General features: G+C 40.0%; 1 protein-coding gene across 1 annotated transcript; it reads left to right on the plus strand.

The window, feature by feature from the left end:
* The first annotated feature begins 692 nt into the window (after window positions 1–692).
* LOC115003471 (transforming growth factor beta-3 proprotein-like) lies at window positions 693–12,283 on the plus strand. Its single transcript, XM_029425264.1, has 7 exons — window positions 693–1,485; window positions 6,054–6,217; window positions 8,285–8,414; window positions 8,553–8,660; window positions 9,182–9,347; window positions 9,613–9,766; window positions 10,128–12,283. The coding sequence occupies exons 1-7, from the start codon at window positions 1,140–1,142 to the stop codon at window positions 10,284–10,286; spliced, it is 1,227 nt and encodes a 408-aa protein (XP_029281124.1). The 5' UTR covers window positions 693–1,139; the 3' UTR covers window positions 10,287–12,283.
* The last annotated feature ends 3,645 nt before the right edge of the window (window positions 12,284–15,928 follow it).

The raw sequence follows: 15,928 nt of genomic DNA on the forward strand, positions 1-15,928 counted from the left end.
TCACAATTTTGAGATAAAAAAAAAAACCACTTAGATTTGACTGTTGTGTATAGCGAGTTGAATTTAAACAATTGTCCTTGAATCATCCTGTTGGAGGGAAATCAAAAGCAAAAATAGAACTTTAATGTTTAACAACAAATATGTTACCATAATATTGTTTGAAATGTATAAATATGTAATATTATAAGACACTAAGAGGAACTTAATAGTGGAAAAGGAGATTTTCTTCAACTCAGATAGTGTCAGAAAAAGTAGTCAACTGCTAGTAGTACACTTTGCCACTAGAGGGCGCACAACCCAGGCTGCAGTAACCAGAAGAAACATCAACTGAGGTGAGATTTCTGTAAGATTACTATCGATCCTTATTGATATAAAACAAAGACAAAAAAACGCCAAATAAGACACATCTATTTACTCCACTTCAGATGCCTTCATAAAGAAATAACTGTCGCGAATATTAGAGCCAAATCCTTGTAACTTCATATAACTGCTCAGATGAACGACGTGGTCAGAAAAACTTTTTCACATGTTTATTATGTCACAGTAGAAGTGTGGTGCATCGCAGTGGGCGCTGTTATGATGTGGGCTCTCCCGGCTGCCTGCGGTCCCTCCTCCATCAAACGTCAGAAACTAGCGGTATAAAACACGTGAGGCCACATACAGAGCTCTCAAAGTCGCATATACCTCGTTAACCTGACAGCCTGCGGTCTTCCACCGCACAGACAATAAAGCGGCTCTAGATTTTAATGAGACAGAAAAGAGGAGACATATGCCAAGGTGTGGGACGACTTAGATCGACTGGATTGAGCACAATAATGCAAAAGAAAAGTCTGTTTGTTTCTACAGATATATTTGTGCCGGATACATTTCATATATGCGGGATAGTTTCTGTTGTTCGGGACTTTGAATTGACTAATGTCTAATGGGCGAACACACACTTGGATTTCTGCTTATAACAAAAGGGACTGCCACAAGAAAACGACTTAAGTGAGGAGTTTTTCATCCTTAGTCCCCAAGAAAGTTAACAGAAACATCAGCAGGGCTCATCAGTTTGACTTGACGGCTAATTGACACTGACCTGGGCAGTCCTGTGAATCTGCACATTTCAACTACTGCGCGAACCAAATGCAGAGAGAAAGATGCATTTGGGTAAGGCTTTATTGTTTGTCCTCCTCCTCAACTGCGCGACTTTGAGCTCGTCTCTGTCAACTTGTGCCACCGTGGATATCGACCATGTGAAAAGGAAGAGGGTCGAGGCGATACGAGGTCAGATTTTGAGCAAACTCCGACTGACAAGTCCTCCAAACTCCCTCGGACCGAGTGAAATCCCTTATCAAATCCAAGCATTGTATAACAGCACCAAGGAGTTACTGGAGGAGCTCAGGAGGGATCGGCAGCAAAGTTGCGGTCAGGACAACACAGAGACAGAGTACTATGCCAAAGAGATATACAAATTCAACATGATCTACGGACCGCCGGAAAGCAGTAAGTGTTACAATTCTTTAGGTAGCTTTCTTGTTTAAATGCCAACAATTAACGGGTCCGTAGTGCGTAATTACGCACCACACGAAGAAAGCTCGTGCCAGCCAGACGCACCAATCTCAAAACTTCAGCTAGGTTCCTATGTCATTCATAAATATCTGTACTATTTGTAGCTTGTTGTTCGGGAACTCTTTTTAAAATTACTGAGTATTTAGTCTGCTGCACATTAAAGACCCCTTCATTAGGACACAGACAACACTGATCTGAACAACTGTTTGTGTCCGATATGGTTTCTCCACAACAAAGTTCAGTTATTTATAAAAAAAGAAAAGAAAAAAACATAATATGAAAAGAAAATCCAGAATCTATAAAGTGCATATAGTCTTAACAAAAGTTTATGTGCTGGACACAAGATGTTTCCTACTTCAATGTGAAGTCCATTGGGGCTTCAAGTGTCCACTTCACACTCATTTGAGTGGCATACTGGACCTTCCCAGGCTAGTTGTGATGTCACACAATCATCTTGTAGGTAAACTCTGACTTGATGAATGTGAAAAGTCTTTTCATGTCAAACTCTGTACATGCATCATTCTGCACAGTGAAGCTCAAACATATATATATATATATATATATATATACACATACATATACCTATATTTCTGAGCAAAGAGGGGTTTAATATGAATATTTGTAAAACTAACTTTCACTTTAAAACTGAAAAGGTGAACATGCTGTGCACCAGGAGGATGTGCTTTGTTATTTCAGTGCTCACCAACCTGTTTTAACTCCTCCCTGTCTTTGGAAAGTCGCTCTCCTCCTACTCCTGACTCCACTCTTCCTCCTCTTGTTTTTTCCCCCTCCATGGATTCTGTCCTTCTCCCCAGATGTTCCCACTTCCTTTCCAGTCAGGCCCAAATATGAGAGGGACATTTGCCCAGGCGGATTGGGGATGCCTTTAGGAGAAGGAGTAGGAAAAGTTAACAGAGGTGGACAGGAAAAATTAGATGATGGAAGGACCTCCCCATTAGTCTGGAGAGAGGCATCCCTCTCTGTACAGGAGGAGAGGGGTCATATACACTGACACATCACTACCACCCACCTCCCCATTTACATGGAGATTGAAGTGAACCCACTTCCTGTCTTGGCCAGTGAATTACCCACACGGGTGGCCCATGAGCATAAGTTCACTTACTGCATTGCTCACGTTTAACTTTGCTAAATTGAGTGTGAACCTAAGCCCGCATCCATCCCCTACGAACCTGAACGATTCCGTGCAGTCATTTTATTGCCTCTAGGCTAGATTTCACTGCTTGGTTAATGAGATTTATTTTGTTTGTTTACTATTTGTTAAGATTATCAGTAAAGGCATGTTTAGCTCACATTGTTGTGATTTGTGCTAAACTTTATTTGGCGCAACTATTTCCTCCTATAGAAATAAAAGCCATGAACTGGAAGTGGAAAAAACTGTGCTGAGGGGGACATGTGTCAGCACTTGCAGGAGATTCATGCAGCATGTGGACCGACTGAGTTTGGATTACGGAGAAAGTAGAATAGAATAAATTCTGTGCGTGTGTAAAAGCCAAAGAAGGCCTCATGGTCCAGAGCAAAGCCAAGACCATTGCATCACAGTCCCTTTGAAATCAACAGGTGTTTCTCAAAAGAACTATTTTCCTTCAGCAATGTTCTGTTTTGAATCTCGCAAAAATTGTTTTGACAAAAAGACGGCAGACAGTAGGTGCCCTGAGTTGATGTGGTGGTTTCATTGCTGAACTCAGAGCCCCAGATAGGCTTAATAGTGCAAGACATATTTACATACGTACATCTACTTTTTCCTAACAGTTGGGTGAAGATCATAGTTGCTTTTCCCATAATGAGTATGTTCTTCATGCCCTGAGTTGGATGTGATTTGCAGAAAAACAAATGGAAAAAAAGGCAAATATATAGTCAATATAACCGCTCTGGTCAACATCTCTATTTTTCAGATACTTAAAATGTCCACCAGCTAATAATATTCTCCAATTCTTACTCAATACTTAAACTGTGGTATTGGCGTGTTTTTTTATGTGTCCAATATGATCTCATACTTGGAAATATGCATTTTGTCAATACCCTGTATATCTACATGTATACACTGAGCCTGCTCTCTGAGCCTGCTCTCTGTCACGTTCATATGCTGGAGCAATTGTATAGATTTATTGTGCTGAACTCTTCTTCTACTCTAGTAGGGGTGATTTACTTCATCTGTGACCAGCAGATCAACACAACATAGTAAGGACACAACACAGAAAGCATACGACTTTCTAAATATTCTGCATCTTTACCACGTTTGCAATTTCATAGGAAGTAATTAAGGTTCTAAAAGTTTAACCTTTCCGATCAAAACTCAAAACATTTACGAGTTTTACTTAAAGTGGTGTGTATTTGTGGCCCATTGCTGCATGTCATCCCCTCTCTTTCCCATTTTCCTAATCTCAAACTGTGCCATCATTAAAAAAAGGCACAAAAACCCCGAAAATATTCTTTTACGTCGAAGTGTCTCTTGTGCTGCCGTCAGTCCTCTTATACTTATTAACAGCTCCGCCACAATTAGTGCACTTCAAATATAATTTCTGAAGTCCCTCTATAGTATTCTTCAGAAGAACAAGTCCTCCAAATGACAAAATACAATTCGTCACAGAGGATTTTCTGATTCGACGCCCCGATCGCTAGGACGACACATTTTGTCTTCCAAACTTTTACAATCACAGCTGATTTGATCACTGTTTCTTTGTACTCGGCTGATGGCTGTATGAATGCTTTATATTTATCATATAGACATGACTGATAAATGTTGTCATCCAACTCTGCAAGAAAGTGAATAAGTGCATATCTTGAAGTGTTGAACTATTCCTTTAAGGTCAGGTTGAAACATTTGACTGTGGGTGTTATGAAGACTCTGTGTTGTCCCTTGTGGTATAACAGGACCTGAATACAGTTTGACATTTAGCCAGTGACAACAGTCTCTTTCCCTCGGTTAATGTGGGCAAATGCTCACTTTTTGATGGTTTTTCATAGTAAACTGTTGACCTTTGGTGGATCTGAGGCAGCTCTGTGAACCAACACAAATCCATGACAGGTGCAAATGAAGCAGAAAGCTGTTGGAAGACTGGCAAATTACTACATTGAGAAGCTGGACTGCAATCATCGGAAATTTCCTTTTATAGCATGGTACGCATACAGAATCTGGCATATGTCAATGACTGAGGTTGGGTTGTGGAGAAGTCATCAAGGGGTTTGGGGCCAAAAAGTTGTCAGTGTGACCGAGGATAGCAGGAGTTTTAGATACGCAGATACCAGGGAGCTGAAGTCATACTAAGCTCAATAATATTGCTATTGTAATTAGAACATTTTCATTTACCCCAAATATAGACAACATGTGTTAGAGAAGGAATTTAGATAAGGCAGGCAACCACACTAATCATTCACTGTGGGCTGATAAAGTTAGTGCCAGCCATTAAAGAAGCATGAGGCCCGGGTTCATATTATAGGTGTGAATGGGTTTTATAAGTCTTCAAGCATATCAAAAAAATAACATTTACTGTAAATCCATGTGATTATTTTCATAGCATCACTTTATTTCTGATGCAAGATGATGTCAAAAATGAGAAAAAGCACCTATTGTATTGCCATCTACAGTTTGAAATTATTACATGTGCATATAATATAACTCTGTTAACAAAGTACTGTACCTCTCTGGAGCACAACTGAAGTACGCTGGCTTCAAGCGGATAAAAGTTTGATCCAAAGAAACACCTCCCCCAACCCACACCGCCCTCACTCAGCCACAAATGTGTGTTGTGAATAGAGACAGTTTAAAACAAATTGGCAGCTATTTCGATAAGCAAATGATCGTTTTAAATTTCAGCTTCTAAATTGTAAGGATTTGCTGATTTCCTGTGTCTTCTTAATTAGTCAAATTAATATGCTTTGGTTTCTGAGTGTTGGTCAGACAAAACAAGCAAATGATGAAATCATCTTGGGCTTTAGGAAATGACAATTAATAGACAAAATGATTAGTCGATTAATAAAGAAAATAATTGGCAGAGCCGCAGCTTTATTATTAACTTTGTAAATGTTGTCTAATATCAACTGCAGACATGAATGTAGAGGTATAATTTAGTTTGTCTTATGGTGGCAACACTTTGTTCCTAAGGAGAAGTTATTTTTGTATTGCTTGTTACCAAAGGAGAACATACACATGCATGTAAAACACATGGCTGACATTGGCCTGGTATGGGGCATGCTGGCTCACTGTCACACCTTACTGGGACAATTAAATAGTACAGAGCCATCGTTACAGTATTAGTAACATCTGTACAAGTCAACATGTCTACTCTGATTAAGGTCTATCTGAGAACTTTTCATTTAAACTATCACACTCATTATGCAAGTATCTGGGATTATGTTGTCCAGAGGTCGTGTTGCATTTGATGTCTTTGTTCGGACATAAACGGTTTGTATTGCATCAGGCCTTGATGAAAATGTCCAAGCCTGTTCTCTCTCAAACCTTTTATTTTATTCTCTTTGTTCAGACGATCTGCTCTACTGCCCAAAAGGCATCACCTCTAAGGGTTTCCGCTTCAACGTCTCTGCCATGGAAAGGAACGCAACCAACCTCTTCAGAGCAGAGTTTCGAGCTCTACGGGTGCCAAACTCAAGTTCCAAGAGGAACGAACAGCGGATTGAGCTCTACCAGGTGCGTAAAGGTACCGTTTTCTTGTCCTTCTACCAAGATCAAGGCCAAGGCCAAGCTCGCAGTCGAGGCAACAAGGAGCTTCAAAGTGTCTTTTTCTGTTACTAGATAGTTGAATTTGAGTCTGTCAAGAACATATTACATAAGATGGTTAGTTGTTCTCCACCACATGATTTCATGCCCTAATTAAGAAAGAGAGCCAACGATAACGAGGCATTGGGAAACAGCCAGACCAAAAGCCAAAAAGCTCAACAAGCCTGCAGAATGTTAGTAGAACCAGGACAGGGGTAATGTCAGAGCATCGCTGCAGCCCAGATATAATACAGTCCTCATTTTGGTTAGGTAGAGGTCTTTAACATTTAGTCCTCAAAACAGTATGCAAAGTTTATTAACCTGTTAAAAAGGGGCTTAGGTCTGCCGAGGGATGAAATGATGCAACACACTTCTACAGTAAAACATAGTCAACGTCATCAGGTCCCTGTTCTTTGGTTGTAATGTTCTTGGCATTAAGGATCCAATTCAAAGATAATTACTGAAATGAAAATACCACCACATACTGATACTCAGGTCAGGGGGGCTGTCATGACTAAACCAAAAGGACAATATTACCAAACACAGAATAAAACTATAGGCAATATTACCTTCAACTTCACAGCCACATTTGGACCAAGCACACAACTAAACCACATTTCATTAAAGGTTGGTTAATAGCTAGCAAGACTGTATTTGCAAACAGGCTTCTGGTGGCCAGTGCAGAGTCAATGCTCTAATTCAACCAATGCCCAACATGTTTACTGCTGGTTTCAAACACAGAGGATAATACAGGACAGAGTCGACAATGGTCAGATTTAAGAGATGTCCTGAAAAAGAAAATTCATATTTGCATATTTGAATGGAAATGGGAATCATAAATGTACACCATTTTAATCTATAGACCAAGAATGACACGAGAGGTCGGGGGCTCGACTTGTAAGTTAGCTTTAACGCTACTTTCATATGTTAGGAGCTCCCACTGAACACAGAACAACCACCACGTTTCTTTTGAACCAAAAGCTATAAACTGGACACATCATAATATGTGATATTGTTTATAATGTGAACAGGATTGTTTGCAGTCTCAAACCCACAAAAAATGTACATCCAACTCTGCATCTCTTTTAGATTATTGTATATATTATATAGATAGATATAGATATTGCTTACAGCACAACAATTTACTGTATAATTGAATAATACTGTAGCGACTTTTTTAGCAAACAAGCTTTGATAAACTAAGGACACTAGGCATGGCTAGCAACTAGTTAGCTAGCTGGTAAAGAAAGTAGCTACCAAGCTAAATAGCCAAATATGTCTCTCAGGAGAGAAAAACAGAGCAAAAAAGAAGAGTGAATATTGGACTTACATTTATAAGGTGGACACAAACATGACTCCAATTTAATGCTAATGTCACTCCATGTCTGCTGGATGTGTACATAGACAGTAGTTTCCTAACATGCTAACATGTTTGTCAGGCTGCTTGTCAGCTTGCTGTGGCGTTAGTCCAAAAGCCAGAGGAAAAAAAGAGGAAATAAAACCTGCAGATTTAAAGGCTCTGCACGTCTCTCAGGTGGTTAGCATTATTTTGGCATTAGCATTTACCTCAAAGCACTGCCCTAGTACAGAGTCACAAAGTGGCTAGCATGGCTGTAAACCTTTGTCTTGTTCAAATCACCTCCTGTTGTTCACTATAAAGCCACTAATTTTAAAGTTTAAACATGTTATAATGTTTAGGAAAGAGATAACTTGATAACTTGATAACTTGGTGAAACAGAAGTTTCATGAGAACTTAAAATAACTTTCTTTGCATCGATCATATTGAATAGTCATCATCTAATCGGCCGTTACACTCCCAGCACATGGCATGATTTATTACAAGTGATCAAAATGTGTAATAATTACAGCAACAATCATGAGTTTGACAAAAGACAGCTTTTGTCTTGTACAGTTGTCATGTCCTGTTTTCTACATCTTTAAGCTGATTCAGTATCAAGAGAAAACTTTTCAGAGTGAGTTATTATTATTGCTTTGCAGATTGTGAGGCCGAACGAACACATTAGGAAACAACGCTACATTGCAGCGAAGAATGTGCTGACCAAAGGTAGTCCAGAGTGGGTCTCCTTCGACGTGACAGAAACAGTGCGGGAATGGTTGACGAACAGAGGTGAGAATGTTAAAAGCTATCAGTAATCCTAATGGTTATCCCATGTTTTGAAATGTGATTAACATTCTCTTATAAGCGTTGAGTTTTAAAGAGGGAGACTTCTTTTTTTAGAAATCCTCTTTTCCCTCGTGCCAACAGGAAGTAATCTGGGTTTGGAAATCAGTGTGCACTGTCCCTGCCACACCTTCAACCCAAATGGTGACATCATTGACAATGAAAACGAGGTGCTGGAGGTGAAGTTTAAAGGTGAGTTTATACAACATTTTGTCATATAGTTATTTATACTAGGTGTTAGTTTCTCTTTTGATCTAATGTCTGCACATGTTAAGGTCTTCTTGCCATCTTTCTTACCCTCTTACCATCCCTTACCAAGCAATGGATAGTGTTGCATTGTTATGTGGTCCTTAGTCCTACAATTTACAAGATTTATGATTTTATTATTTAAAAAGAAAAACCCTTTTTCTGGTCAATAATCTCACTTTGGGGATGTTGGTACGATATGGTTTAATTAGTAGTAATGTTGATGATTGTCTTTATATTGTTGCCTGATTCAACTTGCTCCTCAGAGGACTAAGAATAAACTTGCATGAAAATATTTTAAAAACAGCAGTTTTTTCTTAGTGTTTAAATGTCTGCATTGTGTAAAAGAATGACAGCTTTATAGTCAATAATTTAGCAAATTATATACTCAGATTGAGGGAAATTACGAAAGAAAAAAAGCCACTACTGTACATAGTTGTTTTAAGTGCATCATATCTATAATTAAGGCGTGGATGGAGATGATGAGCACAGTCGCTGGGATCTGGATCACCTGAAGAAGAAAAAGGACCAGTACCTGCCTCACCTTATCCTCATGATGATCCCACCCCACCGCCTGAACACTCAATCCACACGCCGACGCAAGAGAGCGCTGGACACAAACTACTGTTTCTCGTAAGGGATACATACATTATTGTTAGCAACAGTGTGCATTCTTAGTCTTTGGTTCAGTTCATCAAATCCTTCACATTTCCTAATTGTGAAATTGTGAAAAGCTTGTGCTAATGTTTTTTTTGAGCTTATTGATGTCACACTTGGTAGATCACATGCATCAATTTATACACGTATTGTAATATATGCTGTATTTGGCCAAGAAGATGTTGAATATTAGGAGCGCCATTACAGCAAATTACACTGTTGTTGTGCATCCTCATCACAGGAACACGGAGGAGAGCTGCTGTGTTCGCCGGCTCTACATCGATTTCCGGCGTGACTTGGACTGGAAGTGGATCCATGAGCCGAGTGGTTACGATGCTAACTATTGCTCCGGGCCCTGTCCTTACCTGAGGAGCTCAGATACAACACACAGCTCGGTAAGAAGCACCAATCAGGGATACGGAACAGTTTGTGAGAGCAAGAATCTTCCCACAGTGAAATTTATTTATTTACATCATAGGGGTAAATAGCCTTGCAAATAGTTCTAGTTTTATTTGCCCAGTTCTGCCTCCACATAGAAGGTCTGCACGGGACCAAAACTTTTCAAAACTAGGGAACTACCTTCTACTGATGAAATAGTACCGCAGTAGAATTAAGAATATAAGAATGAATTAATAAGTCTACATGATGAATCTTTTAGAGATGCGTCTCTAGTTATACTGGCCAGCATATTATTAAGACTCCATCACTTATCAGATACTGAATATAATACGATTTCTCCTGTGTGCTTTCCAATAGCTGCTGAGCCTGTACAACACTCTGAATCCAGAGGCATCAGCCTCCCCTTGCTGTGTCCCTCAAGACCTGGAACCCCTCACTATACTCTACTACTCCGGACGGACCCCTAAAGTGGAGCAGCTCTCCAACATGATCGTCAAGTCTTGCAAGTGTAGCTGAGAAGAAATGAAAGGCGAAGTAGTACGGCAGGATTTTACTAGGTACTGACGAAAACCCATGCTCGTTGACTTTTGGACTCTTAGCTGTGACAAATGCTTAAACTGACCCTGTGGCCTCATGGCTTAGAGCTGAACACCACTCTGGAGGTCACACATTTTTTTTAAGGATGCAGATTTTCTTAAAAACTTGAGGTCATCATTTTTTTTCTTGTTTTTTTGGGGGGGGGGGGTGGAAAGTAGGTATTTCCATCTTAAAAAGTCTGAACCAAACGTCAACTTGCAATCAAAGTATGATCTTTAAAGTTAAAATCTCGAAGATCTTCTTTACTTTCTCTTTGGCGGCACCTATGGCGATAAGCGCTAATGTTTTTAAACTCACTTCCCAAAAATTGCGACTTGTGATTTTTCCCGGGAATGTTGCCAAAGACACCCAGTTCGTAATACTGCAAATGCAAGAGCTTTCATCACCATTCTGTTACCTCATTCGGCGATAGATAGTGACTTAACAGACATTTATCTAAATGAAAATATTCGAGATTAACAACACACTCCTAAAACTCCAGCCCTGTACAAATCTATCTGTGACAAAGTGGGAGCAGCTTCATGGACAATGAACGAAAGAGACTTATTTTGTGGTATATTTTCTGCTTTAGAGTTCTAAATATTGCACAAAGTTATAGTTTCTACATTGTCAGTAGAGCAGCTTTCCTGTCTCTAGCCTTGGGAAGATATTTTTAACACTAACAAATATAGATTGTGCTCTACTGAACAGTCGAAGACGTCCTTTCAGGCTGGATTCTACCTTGACTTTGCCTTAAGTTCCCTTCCCTTCAAACAGTGGACATTACCTTCAAACACAAAAGGATAAAGGACAGACTTGCTGCTGTATCCAAAGCCATAGCTGTGGTCAGGGAAAAGAGAGCTGAGAGAATGCCTGCTGGATTTGCAATGGAAAGTGAATGAACAAAGAAGTTGAGCCAAGCTTTTCTTTTTTTGGCCAGCCAGCAGCAATGGCCTTTTTTTTTTTTTTTTGCGGTGCATCTATTAGAATGGATGGAAGAAGAAGAAGAAGAAGAAGAAGAAGAAGAAGAAGAAGAAGAAGAAGAAGAAGAAGAAGAAGAAGAAGAAGAAGAAGAAGGGGAGGAAGAGGAGACCTGTATGGAAGAGAAGAACTGGGATGGAATCAAGCCATGAGCACACTGCCATTCACTGGAAGTTCTCATCTCTAAAAAGGTTCAAATTATTTATGGGACATCAAAGAATATACTGGAAAACACGTTACGCAACAGGTTTTTATGAGATTTATTTTACATTATTAGCAGATTTTGGTCTGTTATGCAACTTGTCATATAGTGATTGTTTCACTAACTGGGACAAAAATTGACGTGCATCTCCATTGGTGGAAACATTTTTATATTAAACAAAGGGTACTGTTACATTTCCATGTAATTAAGAAATATGCAACTTTTGTCCATGTGCAAGTTAGTTTGACCTGTTGTATGTGATCCAGTATACGTCCCACTAAAGTCTTATCGTATCAAATGGTGACTATCCCTAAGGAGTTAAATTGGCGTTCTTTTCTCTCCAGCAATAATAGGAAATGTCATGCAGCTGTTTATTTCTTTTAAAATCATACTACACTATCAACTCACCTGTCACCCGTCACTCCAGTCAGCCGACAAGGAATCGCATGTGTACTCAGGACCAGCAACACTGCAGTCTTTCATTCCCTCTGCTCCGGCTCTGTTTGTTTTGGTGCTCTTTTACAGTGTAAAGCCCTAATGGAACAAAAAAATGAAGAGGGAGGGGAAAAAGTCATTACATGAAAGTGGCTGAATGTACAGTTAGACTTCATTTTTCTCAGAGTCAGGAGAACGATTCTGAATCCCTGTACTGTTTGTCATTCGCCCAGGAAGAGTCATCTTGCTTTAGATGACATATAGGTGACGTTTTTGGCAGTAATATTGATTGATTGACTTGTTGATCGTGATTGTTATTAAAAACACAACATGCAAAACCTGTATGAGCACTTTTTAAATCTCAGGAATAAGTCTAGCTTTGAATTGCATTTATTAAATAATCAAATGTAATAGATCTGTAAAAACATTTAACTCCAAATTAGGAAATGATGAATTTACCCACTGGTCCTGTCTGCCATGTTGAAATTCCATTTCAAATGCTATTTTCTCATAATGTGCTGGTTCCATACAAACATAATTCTTCCTACTTGAATCTCACCAGTCCCACCTGTTTCCTGCAGGCGCATGCAGAGACTTTTTTCTACTAGGGCAATAAATTTCAACTTCTCTTTCTCTGGGATTGTTACTTAACTGCTTTCCCAGGCAAAAGCAATTACTCTTATTTTTTAGTGCATATTAATGTGCAGACATCTCTTGCTTTCCTTATTGTTCATAAAATGGTTAGTAGTATAAATCGAACATAAACCTGACAAACGTATTTTACATTTGGTACCATATTGATGACACCCTTTAATTAATCAGAAAGCCACCACTCCAATGAACCCTTTGACCTTTGTAAAAGAGCTGCAGACCAAATTCATGCATTTTGTTTTACTTATTAAATACTAACATAAATTACTAACATAACGCAGACTTTCATCTATTTCAAAGAGTGAGAAACTCATGAATCTTTCTGATTTAATTCACATTTGTAACTTTGTATGTTCGATGCATTAACCTTTATTAATGAAAGGGGAAAACGGTCTGGCCCTGCCTAACTCTAACCCAAAAGTTGTTTTTATTATTACTTACTATATAGCATTACTAAATGTTTTATTAACCATTATAAAGCTTTATAAAGCCTTTATTAAGGGTGACTGGCAGCACACATTTTCACGTCAGTCTTCTCTACTGGACTGGCAATCCGTTACACAGATTGGAGGGGGAGGGGGGGGGGGGCTGGTTTGATCTAATATGGACTGACACGTAGGCAGACAGAATTCCCTTTCTCTGTGTGCCCGTTATTGTTCCCTGTCACAATCAATCAGAGATGAACCATGATGAAAACACAAAGACCAGAGGGCATGACGAGGTCTAAAAACAGGGGTCGGGGCTTTAATGGCTTTGCAGACAGCCCTGTACTAACAAACACATTACTGGTAAAGAGCAACCTCATGCATGATTGACTTTTAACCTTCAGCAAAAGCAAGCAGAAGTCATGGCACTTACTTACATTTAAGTCCAGAAATATTCAGTAATAAAAATCCAGGAATGCTCTTTCAAGTTTAGTATCACATAACTGCTCTGCAACTTCATTTCACTGTTTACTTCTTCAAGTCAGTAAACACAACCAAAACTGTGTTTCACTGTGTGGACTCCCAGTAAGAGTAAAATAACATAGTGGATTCTATTTTTTCCCATGTTAGTGTAATGATAGCAGGCTGAGGGGTTAGCAATGGCTTTCTATTCGTGCAAGGAGTCATTTTGGCTCAAGTAGCGGCTAGCCACATTGTTCAGCAAAACACCACACAGGCAGTGAAACGCTCACAGTGAGAGACAGACAGGAAAGCTTATGCTGCAGTGACGGGACTTGTTCATCACATAGGAGACAAAGTGGTTGTCTTCAGTATCTGGTTCTATCAAGGTGGCAAACTGAGCAACATGACAAAAAAAGAGTGGTCGTTCAATTATTCTTAAAAATTGCACCACGTTAATGGAGGAACGTCAGCAAGTACTTTATTTCCCTCTTGCCTCTCTTTGTCAATTGCATCAATCTTTCTGCTAAGTCTGGGCTTTCATTCATAGCAGAAGGACACTCAAGGATGGTTTGAAGATGCAGATAAGGACATTGTTTGCTCCTTCTGGGTGTAAGCTGACCACCTCAACCCCAAACCTCCAATAAACCTATTTCCAGCTCCCGGTTACTGGAGGAGCCAGCCATAATCTGATTGGAGTTCAGGGTCCGTTTCTGGGTTGGAGTCTGACTTTCTCAGAACTTGTGCTCTTCCAAGACTTACCAATGATGAATTGCATGACACGTAAATGCACAGAGGTTTGGAAAACTGCGTCTGCTGCTATTCCCAGAGCAGATTAACAGATGTGGAGGAAGAAAAAAATTTGAGAGGGGGAAGTGAGAGACAGACATAGACAGGGAAAGTAAGTGTGTGTGAGTGTGTGCATGTGAGAGAGAGAGAGGGAGAGAGAGAGACGGAGAGAGACTGTTGCTGCAATAAAATCATCAGGTCACCTAAGACCAGTTCTCAGGCCCCAGGGTGGAAAGAGTTGTGTAATTCAGCAATAGCGCACACACTCACACACACACGCACACGCACACGCACACGCACACGCACACGCACACGCCACGCACACGCACACACACCAAGCCAGCGGCCATAGTTACTGGAAAAGAGTGTAGGGGTGAACAAATATGTAAACACATATCAACTTCATAAACCTTTCGCTAAACAAATGAATGGGAGGTCTGGATCAAACTACAGCATTATATTACAGTAGAGTGTGTGTTTCCGTGACAGAGGGTAGGTGTGTGTGTGTGTGTGTGTGTGTGTGTGTGTGTGTGTGTGTGTGTGTGTGTGTGTGTGTGTGTGGGGAGGGGGGGGGGGGGGTTGAGACTGTGTGAGAGAGGAAGAGAGACAGAGACAGTGTGAGATTATCATTTACACATCCTTTGAATCAGCACATTATGTAAAACGTATTACTCTGGAAACAAACAAGCCAAGTTCACAAGAATGAACTACACACAGTCAGGACACAAAATTGGCACCATTTACCAGCCGTATGCTGGCACAATGTGCGAGTGGATAGTAGATTTGCATCACTCACCAGACAAAAAAAACAATGCTTTCCTAATCTTAAGAAGTTTTTTTGTGGCCCAAACCTAACCACATGTGGGACACAGGCTGCATGTTGTCAGTTCATTAGTATATAAATGTACTTTCTGGGAGTCAGAGTTGTACGACTACTCCGCAAAAGTTATATATAGTATTGATTTAAGTTTGATCCATGACATTACATCAATACAATATTGTCCTTTAACAGCTTTCATTCTAAAAAAAAAGAAATTGTCTGTACCCGCATCATGTGACGCACAGGAAGACAATCACACACACAAACTGTACAATAAAACGTATTCCTTTGTTTAAAGAATCTGTGTAATGCTGCCAGCAGTGCAGCTTAGGTTTCCTCTAGCTCCTTTATTTTGTCTCTCTGTAGCTGTAAACACCTTCTCCATTTACATCGAGTTATAGGCCCTGATGCTTTACCTACTGCTATATAAACCCTCAGGGAAACATGAGGACTGACGATAAAGCAGGATGGCTGTGTGGTGTTTAAAGCATCTGGTGTGTGTGTTCAGCTGTGCGGGTGTGTTTCTGTGCTCATACATGCTCATATAGCCTATAGGTTGCAAGAAAAAAAAGAGAATCTTAAATCATATGGACACCTGAGCGGTAGTTCTCGTCAGATTACCCTCGAGGTAATGGTAACACCGGCTTTCTCCTCCATCCTCATCCCAGAAGTGCAAAGCAGATTGATGAGCGGAGTCATATCCTTAACAGCCTCTTATACAGCTGCCTCCACTCAAACAGGTAATGGAGACCGTGTCAGCAGGGCGCTTTCCCCTGCACAAGCTCCAAAACGAAGACTTAAGTGGTTTTGCAAAGTTTAT

Source organism: Cottoperca gobio, chromosome 24 (genome assembly GCF_900634415.1).
Source record: "Cottoperca gobio chromosome 24, fCotGob3.1, whole genome shotgun sequence".
Classification (NCBI taxonomy): Eukaryota; Metazoa; Chordata; class Actinopteri; order Perciformes; family Bovichtidae; genus Cottoperca; species Cottoperca gobio.